This window comes from Mauremys mutica, chromosome 8 (genome assembly GCF_020497125.1).
Source record: "Mauremys mutica isolate MM-2020 ecotype Southern chromosome 8, ASM2049712v1, whole genome shotgun sequence".
Lineage (NCBI taxonomy): Eukaryota > Metazoa > Chordata > Testudines > Geoemydidae > Mauremys > Mauremys mutica.
The window spans coordinates 46,175,023-46,191,255 of record NC_059079.1 but is presented as its reverse complement, the minus strand read 5'-3'; the positions used below and the strand labels follow the sequence as shown (position 1 = coordinate 46,191,255).

The window sequence follows — 16,233 nt, the reverse complement described above, 5'->3', positions numbered from 1 at the left end:
ATCGACTTCTCGGAGTTCGATATATCGCGTCTAGATGAGATGCGATATATCGAACTCCGAACACGCTCCCGTCGACTCCGGAACTCCTCCACCGCGAACGGCGGTGGCGGAGTCGACGGGGGAGCCGCGGACGTTGATCCCGCGCCGTGAGGATGGGTAAGTAGTTCGAACTAAGGTAGTTCGACTTCAGCTACTCTATTCCTCAAGAGGTCATCTAGTCCAATCCCCTGCTCAAAGCAGGACCAACACCAACTAAATCATCCCAGCCAGGGCTTTGTCAAGCCAGGCCTCAAAAACCTCTAAGGATGGAGATTCCACCACCTCCCTCGGTAACCCATTCCAGTGCTTCACCACCCTCCTAGTGAAATAGTGTTTCCTAATATCCAACCTAGACCCTCCACCACTGCAATTTGAGACCATTGCTTCTTGTTCTGTCATCTACCACCACTGAGAACAGCCTAGCTCCATCCTCTTTGGAACCCCCCTTCAGGTAGTTGAAGGCTGCTATTAAATCCACCCTCACTCTTTTCTTCTGCAGACTAAATAACCCCAGTTCCCTCAGCATCTCCTAATAAGTCATGTGCCACAGCCCCTTAATCATTTTAGTTGCTCTCCGCTGGATTCTCTCCAATTTGTCCCATCCCTTTTGTAGTGGGGGGACCAAAACTGGACACAATACTCTAGGTGTGGCCTTACCAGTGCCGAATAGAGGGGAATAATCACTTCCCTCGATCTGCTGGCAATGCTCCTACTTATACAGCCCAAAATGCCATTAGCCTTCTCGACAACAAGGGCACGCTGGTGACTCATATACAGCTTCTCATCCACTGTAATCCCGAGGTCCTTTTCTGCAGAACTGTTGCTTAGCCAGTCGGTCTCCAGCAGTTCATGGGATTCTTCCTTCCTAAGGGCAGGACTCTGCACTTGTCCTTGTTGAACCTCATCAGATTTCTTTTGGCCCAATCCTCCAATTTGTCTAGGTCACTCTGGACACTATCCCTATCTTCCAGCGTATCTACCTCTCCCCGCCAGCTTAGTGTCATCTGCGAACTTGCTCAGGGTGCAATTAATCCCATCATCCAGATCATTAATAAAAATGAACAAAACCAACCTCAGGACCAACCCTGGGGCACTCTGCTACCGGCTGCCAGCTAGACATCGAGCTGTTGATCACTACCCATTGAGCCCGACAATCTAGCCAGCTTTCTATCCACCTTATACTTGTATTATTGTGAGAGACCTGTAAAGTTAACAGGTCAAGTAGGATGGTTAGCCTCCATGCAGATCCCTGATATAAAAATAATCACTTCAGGAAATGTACAACTTCTCATTATCAGATCCTATGGGACTGATTCTCCACTGACCTGTACATGTGGAACTCATTGCCAGGGGATGTTGTGAAGGCCAGAACTATTACTGGTTCAAAAAAGAATTGGATAAGTTCACAGAGGATAGATCCATTAATAGCTATTAGCCAAGATGGTCAGGGATGCAACCCCATGCTCTGTGTGCCCCTAAGCCTCTGACTGCCAAAAGCTGGGAGTAGACAACAGGATGGATCAATTGATGATTGCCCTAGTCTGTTCATTTCCTCTGAAGCATCTGGCATTGGCTGTTGGAAGAAAGGATACTGGGCCAAATGAATTGTTGGTCTGACTCAATATGGCCATTCTTACATATAATAATTTACTATACGTGGATATAAGTGGATATAAATTGCTACCAAAACAGGATGGCAGAGTTTTATACTCACTTTCCAGAGAGATAAAGAACTACTTTAGGGAACTGATTCACCATTACTTTTGTGTACTCATTTAAACTGGTGCAAAGTGGGTGTAGGGATAAAATGCTAGATAAAATAGTTGTGTTTATATAAAATTTGCACAGGTGTAAACTACGCAAGTTCAAGGCCCTAGAAAATCTGGCCCAATAACTTTAGAATGAAAAGTGGCATTGCTTTATAAACAGCATGTTGGTACCAGTTGTTTTTCACTGTGCTATTTTTTCCATCAAGAGACTTATATTTGTAATGGACAACACCTAATCTATATAAACAGTATTAGCTGCTTTTTATCAGGTATAATATAGTAGCCAATTTTAAGCTTATTAAAATGTTACACTCTGAAAAAACATTTCTGCCAATCATAACTTGAGAAGTATAATAAAGAATTACTATGTGACTCTGATGGATTGACTAGTTATTAAATACCATTGACTCATAGGCTAAAAGCATAAAATGTTCTAATTTCACAAAATGAGATATTTAAACTTTTAAAATAAAGCCTTTTCTTATTTTATTTTGTGAAATATATTTTACTGCTTTATCCAAACAGCTCAAAATGCAGGCTTCTTACAATTCACTGTAATAGAACGTAATAAAAATTAAAGGGCAAATTATGTGAAGAAATTCTAACCAAAACATTAGAAAAATATAACTAAAGAGAACTTGACATTTTAAGGAAAAAACAAAGACAAATGTATAATATTTTGTACTTCCATTCATCAGCAGATCTCAAAGCATTTTTCAAAGTTCCCTAGTTTAGAGTTGGAATAGCTGAGGTGCAGATGGATATGGCCCCATATTTTCAAAACTGCCCTATATTTGTGTGTGCCTTGATTCCTGAGTGCCCAATTTCAGATGACTGAACCTTGATTTTTTTTTTAAGTTTTCCAGAGATATTGTGCAGCAACAACTTGCGCTGATGTCAGAGAGAGTTGTGGGTACTCCACATATTGAAAAATAAGACCACAGAGACACAACTATCTCCCTCCCCCCCCCCAAAAAAAGCCACCTTACAGCCTTTCATCCCAAAGGCTCTCTAAGCACTTTGGATGTACATAAAACATAGAAGCGTAGGACTGGAAAGGACGTAGAGGTCCTCTAATCTAGTATCCTGCACTCGTGGTAGGACTAAATATTATCTAGATCATCCCTGACCGTGTTTGTCTAACCTGCTTTTAAAAATCTCCAATGATGGAGATTCCACAACCTCCCTGGGCAACTTATTCCATTACTTAAGCACCCTGACAATTAGGAAGTTTTTCCTAATGTTCAACTTAAACTGCTGCAATTTAAGTCCTTTGCTTCTTGTCCTATCCTCAGAGGCTATGGAGAATAACTTTTCTCCCTCCTCCTTGTAATAAAGTTTATCACTGCACCCACTAATGAAATGCAGCCACAGCTGGAATGAAATTTTTTTGTTTGGTTGGTTTGTTTTTACTGTTAACTGCAAGCCTGTCTAATGGCTTAGGGCAGGAAATAAAGAAGAATGCACTATCCAAATGAAAGGATATGAACATTTAAATTAGCAGAGTGCAATTGTCCATATTAGAATGCAACACCTAACACTCGCATTCTTCTGAAAAGTGCTGTTTGATTTGCAATGAAGTAAAAGCCATCAAGGCCATGGTTTTCATTTTCAACAACATAGTGCTCCTTTCCAACAACACAGTGCTTCCTAATGCCACTTCAGCATCAGAGGGAATTGCTGAATCAACACCATTTCCTGAATGACCTTGGCACCTGTTGGGAGATGTAGATAGTGCATCTTCAGAAAAAAAGATGACATGAATTTGTCCCCAGACTGTTGCCCTATCAATTGGCAAATCTATATTCTAGTCATTACAAATCTATACAATGCTACTTGTCGGATCCTCAGCTGGTGTAAATTGAACTAGCTTCACTAAATTTAACAGAGGGCGGCCGACTTACATTAGCTGAGCATCTGGATGCCTATTTCTTCCTTCACCTTTTTGGTACCATGATACTTATAGCTCAGTCCTCTTCAGCTTTTCTTAAGTAAACATCGGGCTGATTAAAATCCCACTGAAGTCAATGAAAAGACTACCATTGACTTCATGGGCTTTGATTCAGGTCCATTGTAAACTTCATAAATCATGAATGAGTCATGCACTTCAGTGTAATTATAAGTAACATTTTTCTTGACCAATTAGTCACAGGTAATTTAAGACAATCATTTTTATCTTTCCATCAACCTGTAAGCAGTAAACTGACTTACAAAGGGATCTCATCTCTGGTCAATGAGGATATGTAAACTCCCCTTAGCATTAAGAGAAATCTATCAAATGGAGAATTGATTCCAAAGAATAAAACCAATTGGCCTTACCTTGTAGCTCAGATAACCCAGCAGCATTGTTTCAAACAGACTTATCAAAGCCACTGAAACCTAACATAATGATATATAAATATATATTAATGCAGAGTTAGTAATGTAATTAATTAAAGCAAAAATGACCTGAAGAATTAAACTGAAAGATTAAAGATAATCAAAACTAGTTGATCTATGGTGAAGAAATCCTTTCAAACCATCTTTAACCACTAAAGCTTAGTTCTAATCTTAAAACTTCTTACCACAGTATGTGCTGAATCAAGTCCTGTTCTTGTCAAACAATCCATTAGTATTTACCCCCCGCACTTGTCTTAAGTCCTATTGTCTGCTAGGCGCTGCCCTCAAAATCTCCTCCATGAATATTGTTTCAGAAGGTTTCCAGAATGGTCTCTCCATGGATTTTTAGGGAAGGCCAAATAAAAACAGCCAGTTTCTGTGCCATGCTGCAATTGGCAGGCTTTTGGCAACTTCCAGGACTTGTTCCATTTTGAGATGACAAAGTATAAGGATTGTGTTTAAAAAATAAGGCAAATGGTGGGAGGAAGTCATGACCTTTTTCAAACATTACACTGAAGTGTTATTTTTCTTAGTGTGTGTGGGGGGTCATAAATATTACCCCCCCAACCCCCCACTCCAAAAAAAAGTCTTAAAACACAGCAAAAGAGAGATGGTAAATTTCATTGTTTAAATCAGTGTGTGTTGAATTAATGGACATATAAAAGGTCAGTGACCTGTCTTAAACTAGTAAAATCTATTTGGTTTACACATTACATATATACTCCACAATGTCTTTTAAAACTAATCACAAAACCAGCTTAAATGTGTGCATATATTAAATTAAAACATTTACTATTTATACATTTGTATTACTTAATCTGGAGTCTGGAATCAAATTAGTCTCTATTCCTAATTTAAAATTAATGCTCACTACTAATGAAAGCTCAACATCCTGTACTACTTGCACTTGAAATTACATGATCAAGATTCAAAATAGATGGTGTGAATTAGAAAATATATTAAAAAAAAATCACCACAACATTTCACAATGTTAGCATTGCTCCAGATAAAGTGAAGTTGTTGTCTTGCATAAAAGTGGAATTTAGTTTGTTACTATATAACATTTTATATATTATATATAGATATCCTCCTAGTTTGTGTATCTATCTTCCTGTGTTCATTGACTAGCAGAGGTTTACAGTGTAAGAATAAGCCTAAAACCAGCACCATAAACTATTAAGGCTATGTCTCAATATTTTAAGATTAAATAGAGAAAGTAATCTGTATGTCAAGTATCAGAGAGGTAGCCGTGTTAGTCTGGTTCTGTAAAAGCAGCAAAGAATCCTGTGGCACCTTATAGACTAACAGACGTTTTGCAGCATGAGCTTTTGTGGGTGAATGCCCACTTCGTCGGATGCAAGAATGGAAATTTCCAGGGGCAGGTAAATATAAGCAAGCAAGAAGCAAGACAAACCCAAGAAAGAAACCAACAGGACTCCACTGGCCATCACATACAGTCCCCAGCTAAAGCCCCTCCAACGCATCATCAGGGATCTACAACCCATCCTGGACAATGATCCCACACTTTCACACGCCTTGGGTGGCAGGCCAGTCCTCGCCCACAGACAACCTGCCAACCTGAAGCATATTCTCACCAGTAACTGCACACCGTACCATAGTAACTCTAGCTCAGGAACCAATCCATGCAACAAACCTCAATGCCAACTCTGCCCACATATCTACACCAGCAACACCATCACAGGACCTAACCAGATCAGCCACACCATCACCGGTTCATTCACCTGCACATCCACCAATGTAATATATGCCATCATATGCCATCAATGCCCTTCTGCTATGTACATCAGCCAAACTGGACAGTCTCTAAGGAAAAGGATAAATGGACACAAATCAGATATTAGGAATGGCAATATACAAAAACCTGTAGGAGAACACTTCAACCTCCCTGGCCACACAATAGCAGATCTTAAGGTGGCCATCCTCCAGCAAAAAAACTTTAGGACCAGACTTCTAAGAGAAACTGCTGAGCTTCAGTTCATTTGCAAATTTGACACCATCAGTTTAGGATTAAACAAAGACTGTGAATGGCTTGCCAACTACAGAACCAGTTTCTCCTCCCTTGGTTTTCACACCTCAACTGCTAGAACAGGGCCTCATCCTCCCTGATTGAACTAACCTCGTTATCTCTAGCTTGCTTCTTGCTTGCTTATATATATACCTGCCTCTGGAAATTTCCACTCTTGCATCCGACGAAGTGGGCATTCACCCACGAAAGCTCATGCTGCAAAACGTCTGTTAGTCTATAAGGTGCCACAGGATTCTTTGCTGCTTAATCTGTATGTCTGTTTCAAAATTTATTTACTCAGACCTTTGCATATTTTCAACAAATATTCAAAAGTTATCTCCATCAGAGAAATGTTGCTTTGATAAACTGTATTACACAGAGATAGAATTCACCATAACGGATTTGTACTGAGGATAGTGCAAAAATATAATAGCATAATTATACTAGATGGTTCAGGAATCCTTAATACAAAAATTAATTATTTAGGGAGAACTCCCACAACTATCTTCAAAATTTTGCTCTTAACTTAATGTGAAGCAATAGCCTATTTCCAGAAACCATGTAAAGTTTAATAACTGTGGGCCTCATTCCAATGTGCTGAGCACCTGAAATCTCATAACTTTTTTATTTATTTTAGATTAGGAACCATAAAGACACCTACTTAAGACAAGCCATATAACAGACAAGAGGCAGCAGCAATCCCACATAATACAACTAAATAAACTATATAATAGTTAGATTTAAAAGAGAAGAAAAAGGGAAACCTGAAATGACATTTCTTAAACAATATCTCCCTCCTCTTGAAGTGTGCCCAGAAGGCTAACAAATCTAGACTATTTTGGACCAGGATGGGGATCATCTGCCAAAGCCAAGAGAGGACCCCTCACAGAGAATGTCCTAGTAGCAATCCATTAGTCTTTACTGAGGGTAAGGATGATCAAATTTGAGTGCTGCCGTTGATCTCTCCTGAAGCAGTGAGGAAAGGCAATCTCTCAGATAGGCAGGACCCATACCATTTAGGGCTTTGTGAGTGAAAACCAACAGCTTAAACTGCATTTGGAAACCCACAGGCAGCCAGCGCAGATCACAAAGCACTGGTGTAATGTACTCATAGCAAGATTCTCCACTTGCTCTGCAGACTGCTATATTCTGCAGTAGCTTTGGCTTCCTTGTGGATTTAAGGTATAATCCCAAATAGAACCCATTACAATAGCTTAGTCTTCAGGTAAAAAAGTTGAAACTCAGGCTATGTCTACAGTAGAGAGCTTACAGTGGCACAGCTGTACCAATGCAGCTACACTGCTGTAAGATCTCTCGTAGCTGTTCGGTGTCGTCAGCTCTCCCATCAGCCTAATTAAGTCACCCTCAATGAATGGCGGTACCTAACACTGTGCATGCTACCACTTATGCTGGTGTAATTCTGCCACTTGGGGGTGGAATATTCACATACCTGAGTGAGATAAGGTTTGCTGACATAAATGGTAGTGTAGACATGGCCTAAATAACCTCAACCCTGGTCTACACTACCAACTTATATCAGTATAACTGCGTCGCTCAGGTGTGAAAAATCCGCAACCCTAAGCAACATAATTCTACCAACCTAACTCCTGGTGCAGACAGCACTATGTTGGTGAGAGGGCTAGACAAACTCTTAGTAAAGGCTGCAAGATTGGGTCCAAAAGACTTTATTTAGTTCTAAGGAAAAATACTTACAGAATATTAAATCTTTCTTATTCTCTCTTGACCTACAATACTTTACTATAAATACACATATTCCAGAGTAGTGTAACATTTAACATAGTTTGCTTTCTTAATTCACTTTAAATTTAGATTTATCACTATAGTTGGCTGCCAAGGAAGAAGAATTTTGTTTGCTACCCTTTCTATATATGTATTAGCTTCTCGGAAGTATTGAAAATCCAAGTGTGCTAGGGCTTTAAAAATGTAATTGCTAAAAATATCCTATTATACATTACCTGTAATCCCCATAAAGGCAAGCTTCTGTTCACCCAAATAATAGGAGACCTGTTGAATCACAATGACACAATAAATTTGACTCTCATCAAATGGTGCTTATGGGCCTGGTCCAAAGCCCAGCAAAGTCAAGGGATTGATATCCATTAACTTCAATGCGCTTTGCATCGGCTGCTATTTTTAACATAATTAAATATAAAAGCCAGATGATCAGTATTTGGAGTGGTGTAAAATAGTTAATCACTTCCCTATATTTTTATATGGGTAACTAGTCACTCAGACTTGACAATCCAATTGTCTTTCTAACCTAGAAGCAGTCACTGACTTTTTGGGGGTCTAATATAACAGGTAATGAAATCAATCAAAAGTTAGTGTTGATTTTAGTGAACACTAGTTCAGGTCCTTTGATACTAGAGGAAATAATATGATGTATGCATTTTAAAGATGCAGAGGGAAAATGTCCTTCATTTAGAACCATTAATTTGTGGTAGAAAAAAACAAATCTAATCACATTCTTTGCCAGTATTTTCTCTTTTGCTCTGTTATGTACAGATCCATAGTTTTATTAACTAGTATCCACATTAGTGAGCATTTATTTGCACTGGTTTTGAAACTGGAAATATTTCCTCTTAGTTGTAAAACCCCATTATTTATGCATTTTTCCTAAGAAACTATTTTTGTCTTGGTGAAATTCATTAAGTACCTACCATTTCAACAAAACAAAATGCATTCTTGATATAGTACCAATGAAACTAGACACACAGTACTGTTGGTCACTGTACTACCCTAGACTATATAATCATATTTTCTATCTCAGTAAGGAAATAAATCTCTAGAATCCAAATAGTCCTGATCATCTGGAAGTCATGACTTCTGCATCTAACAATTAATCACAATACTGAACCCATCTTTGGGTCTCTAAAGACATGGTCTTTGAGATGACTTGTTCCACGGTTCTGGAGCCTTAAAATCCCACCAATCCTGCAGGAAGGGTGTGTTTCTTTGCCAGGAACTCAGAGTTACTGAGTGGAATTAATTCTGCAGGGCAAGAAATCCTCTGAAGGAATTTTATGGCTCCATCAACATAGGTCAAATGTATCCAGAAAGGCTGTTGGATTCAGAGAGTTTAGCTACTATGGACTGTTTTTCCCTCATTGATACACATAACTTTAACTTTCTGCATATGTGTTAAAGAAATCACATTATATGGGTATTTGTACCCAAAATAGATCACTATTATGTGTTTAAAAAAAAAAATCTGGAACTCACCAATCAATCTTTGCAGGTGTGTAGTTTTGACTGGAACAGCCCCTGTTTAATTCCTTGCTGCCAGAAGTCACCAGATCCACACATAAACCCCATGTCCAGATGTATATGGAAACACAATTACAAAAAGATTTGGGAAGGGGATGGGCAGGGGTTAATTTTTTAGGTAACACTGTTCTATATAATACGTCAAACACTGTGCAGACTAATTCAGTTGTGACAGACACTGAGAGACAGATATTCAAAAGAAGGCAAATCACTTTTACCAACTAGTTCAGTGTGTATTTTAGATACATAAATTCTCAAAGCTAAAGGCCAGACACATTTTTTGTTTTTGTTTTAAGAAGATTTAGTTTCAAATGTGATCTAACATAAAAATCAAAAGAGACGAACAAAAAAATGGGGTACTTGCAAAGGATGAAGCATGAAGGAAGTGCTGAAAATACCAGTAATTCTATCAAGCAGACCTCGGAAGCATTGGCAGGTATAATTTCCATAATCTCTGAAGTAAAGATTGTACCAAACTACAGTTCCCATCTTCTAGTAGGGATATCTTTAATCTCTGGTTATTTCAGTGAGAGACTAGTGGCATATGTGTAGAAAAAAGAGCTAATATGTATATTTGTGTTCCTTTTGTATTCATAGAGCAAGCCATCCCCTCCAGCACAACTACATGCATGGGGGAAGTAAATATTTCCTTTACTTTTTAAACTGTGGAAAATCGAACTCTCTGCCCCCTTCATGCAGGTTCAGGGGGGGCTGGAGTGATTTGTGGACCAGACATAAGGAGTGGGCATGTTTCTCCATCCGTGAGGCTGAGGAGGATCCTCAGATAAATCCAGGGGTCTTATGGCATCCACATGGAAGGCCTGTCTATCCATGTTGCCATTGACTCCCTGCTTATGCTTTTGTCTTATCCATGGCTGATGGGGGAAGCTGCTGATCAAAACAAATTCAGAAATAAGCAATATTTTTCTCCCATGGGGATTTCTGAAGGAAATGTCATGGATTTGCTGGGTGGCAAGACCACAGAGACCTGTTTCCCAGGCTGTGTTCCTTCTACTGCCATTGGGTGGTGGTAGTTTCTTTTGGCTCCATTACCTCCCTTCCTTGTTTACCAAGCAGTTTTGTCCAGTAATTCTGTTGATTTTATCCCTTACAAGCCCCAAAGTTTTTTTTTTTAGGGGGGCTTGTCCAGCACCCCAAAAAATCTCTCAAGCCCAGTAGTTGGTAACCAAGATATTCTGGTTTATTCATTTAAAAAAAATGTATCCTAGATCTTACACTAGCATCTGTGAAATTCCTAGGAGGAAGGAAGCCAGATGGGTGGTAGACATAAGTAAGTTAAATAGTGTGTTGAAATATATTTAGCAAACCATAATGTAATATTTTATTTTACATTACATAACATAATAGCAAAAAAAAAAAATTAAGTACATCAGAAGCAGGAAGCCTGCTAAACCAATGGGGCCTCTGGACGATCGAGATGCTAAAGGAGCACTCAAGGATGATAAGGCCATTGCGGACAAACAAAATGAATTCTTTTCATTGGTCTTCATGGCTGAGGATGTCAGGGAGATTCCCAAACCTATGCCATTCTTTTTAGGTGACAAATCTGAAGAATTGTCCCAGGTTGAGGTGTCATTAGAGGAGGTTCTGGAACAAATTGATAAACTAAACAGTAATAAATCACCAGGACCAGATGGTATTCAGGAACTCAAATGTGAAATTGTAGAACTGCTAACTGTAGTCTGTAACCTATCATTTAAATCAGATTCCGTGCCAAATGACTGGAAGATAGCTAATGTGACGCCAATTTTTAAAAAGGGCTCCAGAGCTGATCCCGGCAATTATAAGCCTGTAAGCCTGACTCAGTACCGAGCAAACTGGTTGAAACTATAGTAAAGAACAAAATAGCTGAACATAATTTGGGGGCAGAGGGGAAGAGTCAACATAGTTTTTGTAAAGGAAAATCATGCCTCAGCAAGGGGTCAACAAGCATGTAGGCAAGGGGGATCCAGTGGATAAAGTGCACTTAAGATTTTCAGAAAGCCTTTGGAAAGGTCCCTCACCAAAGGCTCATAAGGAAGGTAAGCTGTCATGGGATAAGAGGGAAGGTCCTCTCATGGATTGGTAACTGCTTATGAAGAGCTACAAAAGGTTAGAGTGGTAGCCATGTTAGTCTGTATCAGCAAAAACAATGAGGAGTCCTTGTGGCACCTTAGAGACTAACAAATTTATTTGGGCATAAGCTTTCGTGGGCTAAAACCCACTTCATCAGATGCATGGAGGGGAAAATACAGTTGGGTATAAATACACAGCATATTAAAAGCTACAAAAGGATCGCTCAAAACTGGGTGACTGGGCAACAAAATAGCAGATGAAATTCAATGTTGATAAATGCAAAGTAATGCACATTAGAAAACATAATCCCAACTATACAGATAAAATAATGGAGTCTTAATTAGCTGTTACCACTCAAGAAAGAGATTTTGGAGTTATTGTGGATAGTTCTCTGAAAACATCCACTCAACGTGCAGTGGCAGTCAAAAAAGCAAATAGAATGTTGGTAATCATTAAGAAAGAGATAGATAATAAGACAGAAAATATCTTATGGCCTCATATAAATCCATGGTATGCCCATGTCTTGAATACTGCATGGAGATGTGGTCACCCCATCTCAAAAAAAGATATATTGTAATTAGAAAATGTTCAGAAAAGGGCAACAAAAATGATTAGGGATAAGGAACAGTTTCCGTATGAGGAGAGATTAATAAAACTGGGAGTTTTCAGCTTTGAAAAGAGATGACTAGGGGGAGATACGATAGAGGTCTATAAAATCATGACTGGTGTGGAGAAAGTAAATAAGGAAGTGTTATTTACTCCTCATAACACAAGAACCAAATGAAATTAATAGGCAGCAGGTTTAAAACAAAGAAAATTAAGTATTTTTTTTCCACACAACGCAGAGTGGAACTCTTTGCCAGAGGATGTTGTAAAGGCCAAGACTATAAGAGGGTTAAAAAAGAACTAGATAAATTCATGGAGGATAGGTCTATCAATGGTTATTAGCCAGGATGGGCAGGGATGGTGTCCCTAGTCTTTGTTTGCCAGAAGCTGGGAATGGGCAACAGGGAATGGATCACTTGATGATTAATTGTTCTGATCATTCCCTCTGGGGCACCTGGCATTGGCCACTGTCAGAAGACAGGATACTGGGCTAGATGGACCTTTGATCTCACCCAGTATGGCTGTTCTTATGTTCTAATGTGACAACACACAGTGAAGGGACATGCATTCCCCGGCTGGTTAATTATTAGATATTTAGAATCAAAGAATGAGTAGTTTTGGCAAGGCCTAGAGAATTACCATAGCTTGCAACATACAAATATATCACTGTATGTGAGTACAGGGGTATCTAAGTGTACCTTCAAGCAATGAATACTGGGGTGATTACTGCCTACCTCATCTTTTAAAATGTAGCACATATCCAGAAGTAAGATGCTTGCATATGCTTTACAGTATACTCATTTAGCCTCATTACACTCATTTAGCGTCACTAATTCATTAGATTTCATACAAAAATATCAGCAGCTTAATCATACCAGAAGCTTTCAGTCATTTTTAAAATATCTGTTCCTTTTTCTTGCTTTTGTTTCCCTTTTACTAAAAAATTGCATTAATTTAACCTGGACTCTGGGTCTAGAAAGCAGAAATGTTTGGGCTTCATGTTATACCATATTGTTGTAAGAATGGGCACCAGATAGAAAAATTATTCAAATACAGTCATAGGATCTTTTACTTTTAAAAAGGAACCTGGTGCTGTTTTTCTAACTACATTCATTTGTATTTTTTAACTTCTTGGAAAGGACGTACATTGTTTTCCAACAGTAATATGCCTAATGCATGTATGTAAATAAAACATGTTCGGTTTATAACTTGAGAAAGATTTAGAAATTATTGTTTCCCCATCCATATTTCTCATTTTCATGCAGCTCCATGTTTTTACATTACACATTGTTCTCAGCTCCTAAACTTGTGCTATTCCCCATTGAGGAATGAGATTTAAGAGAATAACTCAACTATAAAAAATAGTTGCACTGTAATTAGGTTTTAGGAAGTTTTTGTACTCAAACTACTTAAATTTAACAGCTTGAAGGATCTCATGGATTGTGCCCCAAAACAGCACTTTCTATGTTTGAGAACACATCTCATAAATTTACCAAAATTATTCACATCATGAAATAAACTGCATGTATTCATAAATGACAGAGTGAAATATACAGTACGTTTCTACGCTGTTCCACAGTGGGCATGCTGGAGCAAGAAAAATCAGTAGAGAGCTCATGATGTAGATTGCTGCCCCCACCCTAGGAAGCCACCAAGATCTTTGGAGCCTTTCACTAATATGTCCCCATCTCATTGACCGGTTTTTATTATTATGACAGCCTTTATCTATGCAGTAGAGATGGGCAGGGTAGAAGAGGGGCACGCTTATCCCTTATCTCTGGATAGCAACAAGGAAGTAAGATAGGCTAGATCTCCTGGATAGTTAGGAAAAGAAAGGATTGAAGGGGGATTGTTTCTATTACAACAGTAATAGACAACAGCTAAATTTATTGCAGTAAGAAATAGGAAATAGTTAAAACAATCTGTTTGTACAGAGTTAAAATCAAACAATAATATAGCCATTACCAGAACTAAAAGAGCATTAACCGTGACTGGTTAGAGTGGCAGTTGGAGACTCTTTGGCTCTCACGAAGCAACCACTTACGTTTGTAGGTAACTTTACTTATGGTAGAGGTCAATGGTACTACACATATTCATGTAGCTAAACACATTCTTGAGTTTTTGCAGGACTGTGACCTTAGACTGTGGTGTAACTTGCAATTTTCTAATGGCAAGTCAGTGCTACATCAGTGCAGTTGCGCCACTGTAGCACGTCTGGTGAAGACATGTTACGTCGGCAGGAGAGCGTCTCCCGCTGACATAGCACCAGTGTGGACAGCACTTAGGTCATTGTAACTCGTGTCGCTCTGCCAGGGGGTGTCTTTTTCACACCTCTGACCGACATATGGTACATTCTCTTAAGCAGTAGTGTAGACCACCCTAAGTTTCTGCATAAATTGCAAGTGTTGTAACTAACAAAGAATAGTGATGTTTGAAGTGTAATTGAGATCATGCTGATTCTAATGTGACCCATAGCTATGCTCGCACAGTAACTCTGTTAGATTTGGAATTGTAAGTTACAGATTCTAGTTTATATCTCATAATTTCTTTCTGCTTTAATTTTTCCAGTATTTTCTGCTTTTCTTTTAATAAAACTTTCCAGTATTAGAACTTTAAAAAATGTTCACTGTTGACCTAATAGGGACCAATTCTACTGCCATTAAGTGAATAATAAAACTGACTTCATTCAGAGTAGCATATGGCCTATAGGCTACAGCTCACAAATTTTCTGCTTAGCATTTAGTCTGATGAATGAGAGGGAAAGTCATGGAAACTGGATTAGGAAGCGTGGAAGGATTGAACAGCAGTTATTCCCTCTGTGAGGATCCTGTGCAGTTGGGGATTCATGTAATGGGAAAGGAGCTAGAGATGAGCTACGAAACACAGTATGTTGTTGTTGCCCCACCCCTAACCTGTCAGGTTTTCAGTGTAAATCCATGTCGGAGACTCTGCTGCTTCTGAATGCCTGTCGCCAGCTCTCTGCACCATGGCTGCAGTTATTGGGGCACAGGTACTAGCTGCAGGGCTGATCAAAAACTTCTATCAACTTGTTTTTAAAGGAAAATGGGATTTTCAGCTAAATGCACACTTTCTGCACAACTGTCTGCTTTTCTAAGCTATTCATCGGGAAATTGAAATTCAAGAATGTGGCCAAAATATTTGTTTGGTGTTTTTCAGCAAAAAGTCAGTTTTCTACAGAGGAAAAATCCCAAATTCCACCAGCTCTAAAGTGGGAGGTAGGGAAGAAAGCTAAGAACATCAGGGCTGCTGGGGATCTGTGCTAGTAAGGTGAAGAGTCCAGAGAGTGGATTCCCTGTGCTATTGCTCCAGAATCCATGGGTGTTTTCTCCATAGAAGACACCGCCTCATCAATTATTGGGAGTGGACCACATCCACCCTGATTGAATTGGCCCTGTCAACACTGGTTCTCTACTTGTAACTCCCTTCTCATCATGTGTCAGTATATTTATGCCTGTATCTGTAATTTTCACGCCATACATCTAAAGAAGTGTGTTTTTTACCCACAAAAGCTTGTTACCAAATAAATCTGTTAGTCTTTAAGGTGCCACCAGACTCCTCATTGTTTTTGTGGCTACCCCTCTGATACTTGAGGCCCTAAGTTGTGCAGCAACATCACAGTGCTGCTGCAGTGTGCGTGCAGTCATTCAGCCAACGCTATGGTTCATAAACTGGAGCAGGGGAGCCAAGCAGAGAAATAAACAACTGAAGCACTGTTTTACATGCAGAAGGAGGTCGTTGCCAGGAGTGGGGCTTCACGACTCAATATCTTTAAAATGCTGCTCCTGGGAAAGGCTCCAGCTACAAATAGTTCCACAGCCCCACTCTATTACTGCACAGCTTAGAACAGGGGTCGGCAACCTCTGGCACGTCGGCAGGTTTGGCGGACCGCGGCTCCCACCACTCCCATTGGTGCGGGCAAGGGATGTGCTGGCCGCGGCTTCCCGCCACCCCCATTGGCCTGGAACGGTGAACCACGGCCACTGGGAGCCACGGTCGGCCGAACCTGCCGACGCAGCAAGTAAACAAACT

General features: G+C 39.5%; 1 protein-coding gene across 4 annotated transcripts in view; it reads right to left on the bottom strand.

Moving 5' to 3' along the window:
- Positions 1-16,233, bottom strand: part of KCNT2 (potassium sodium-activated channel subfamily T member 2) — a 283,005-nt gene that overhangs the window by 181,479 nt on the left and 85,293 nt on the right. For 3 of the 4 annotated variants that reach the window (XM_045026024.1, XM_045026025.1, XM_045026026.1), the window contains exons 4-5: positions 8,190-8,238; positions 4,128-4,187 (exon numbers count right to left, since the gene is read on the bottom strand). In XM_045026024.1, coding sequence (XP_044881959.1) covers positions 4,128-4,187; positions 8,190-8,238 — 109 coding nt within the window. Of the gene's footprint in view, positions 1-4,127; positions 4,188-8,189; positions 8,239-9,456; positions 9,499-15,402; positions 15,406-16,233 lie in introns of all 4 variants that reach the window. The other variant, XM_045026023.1, reaches the window with a different exon arrangement.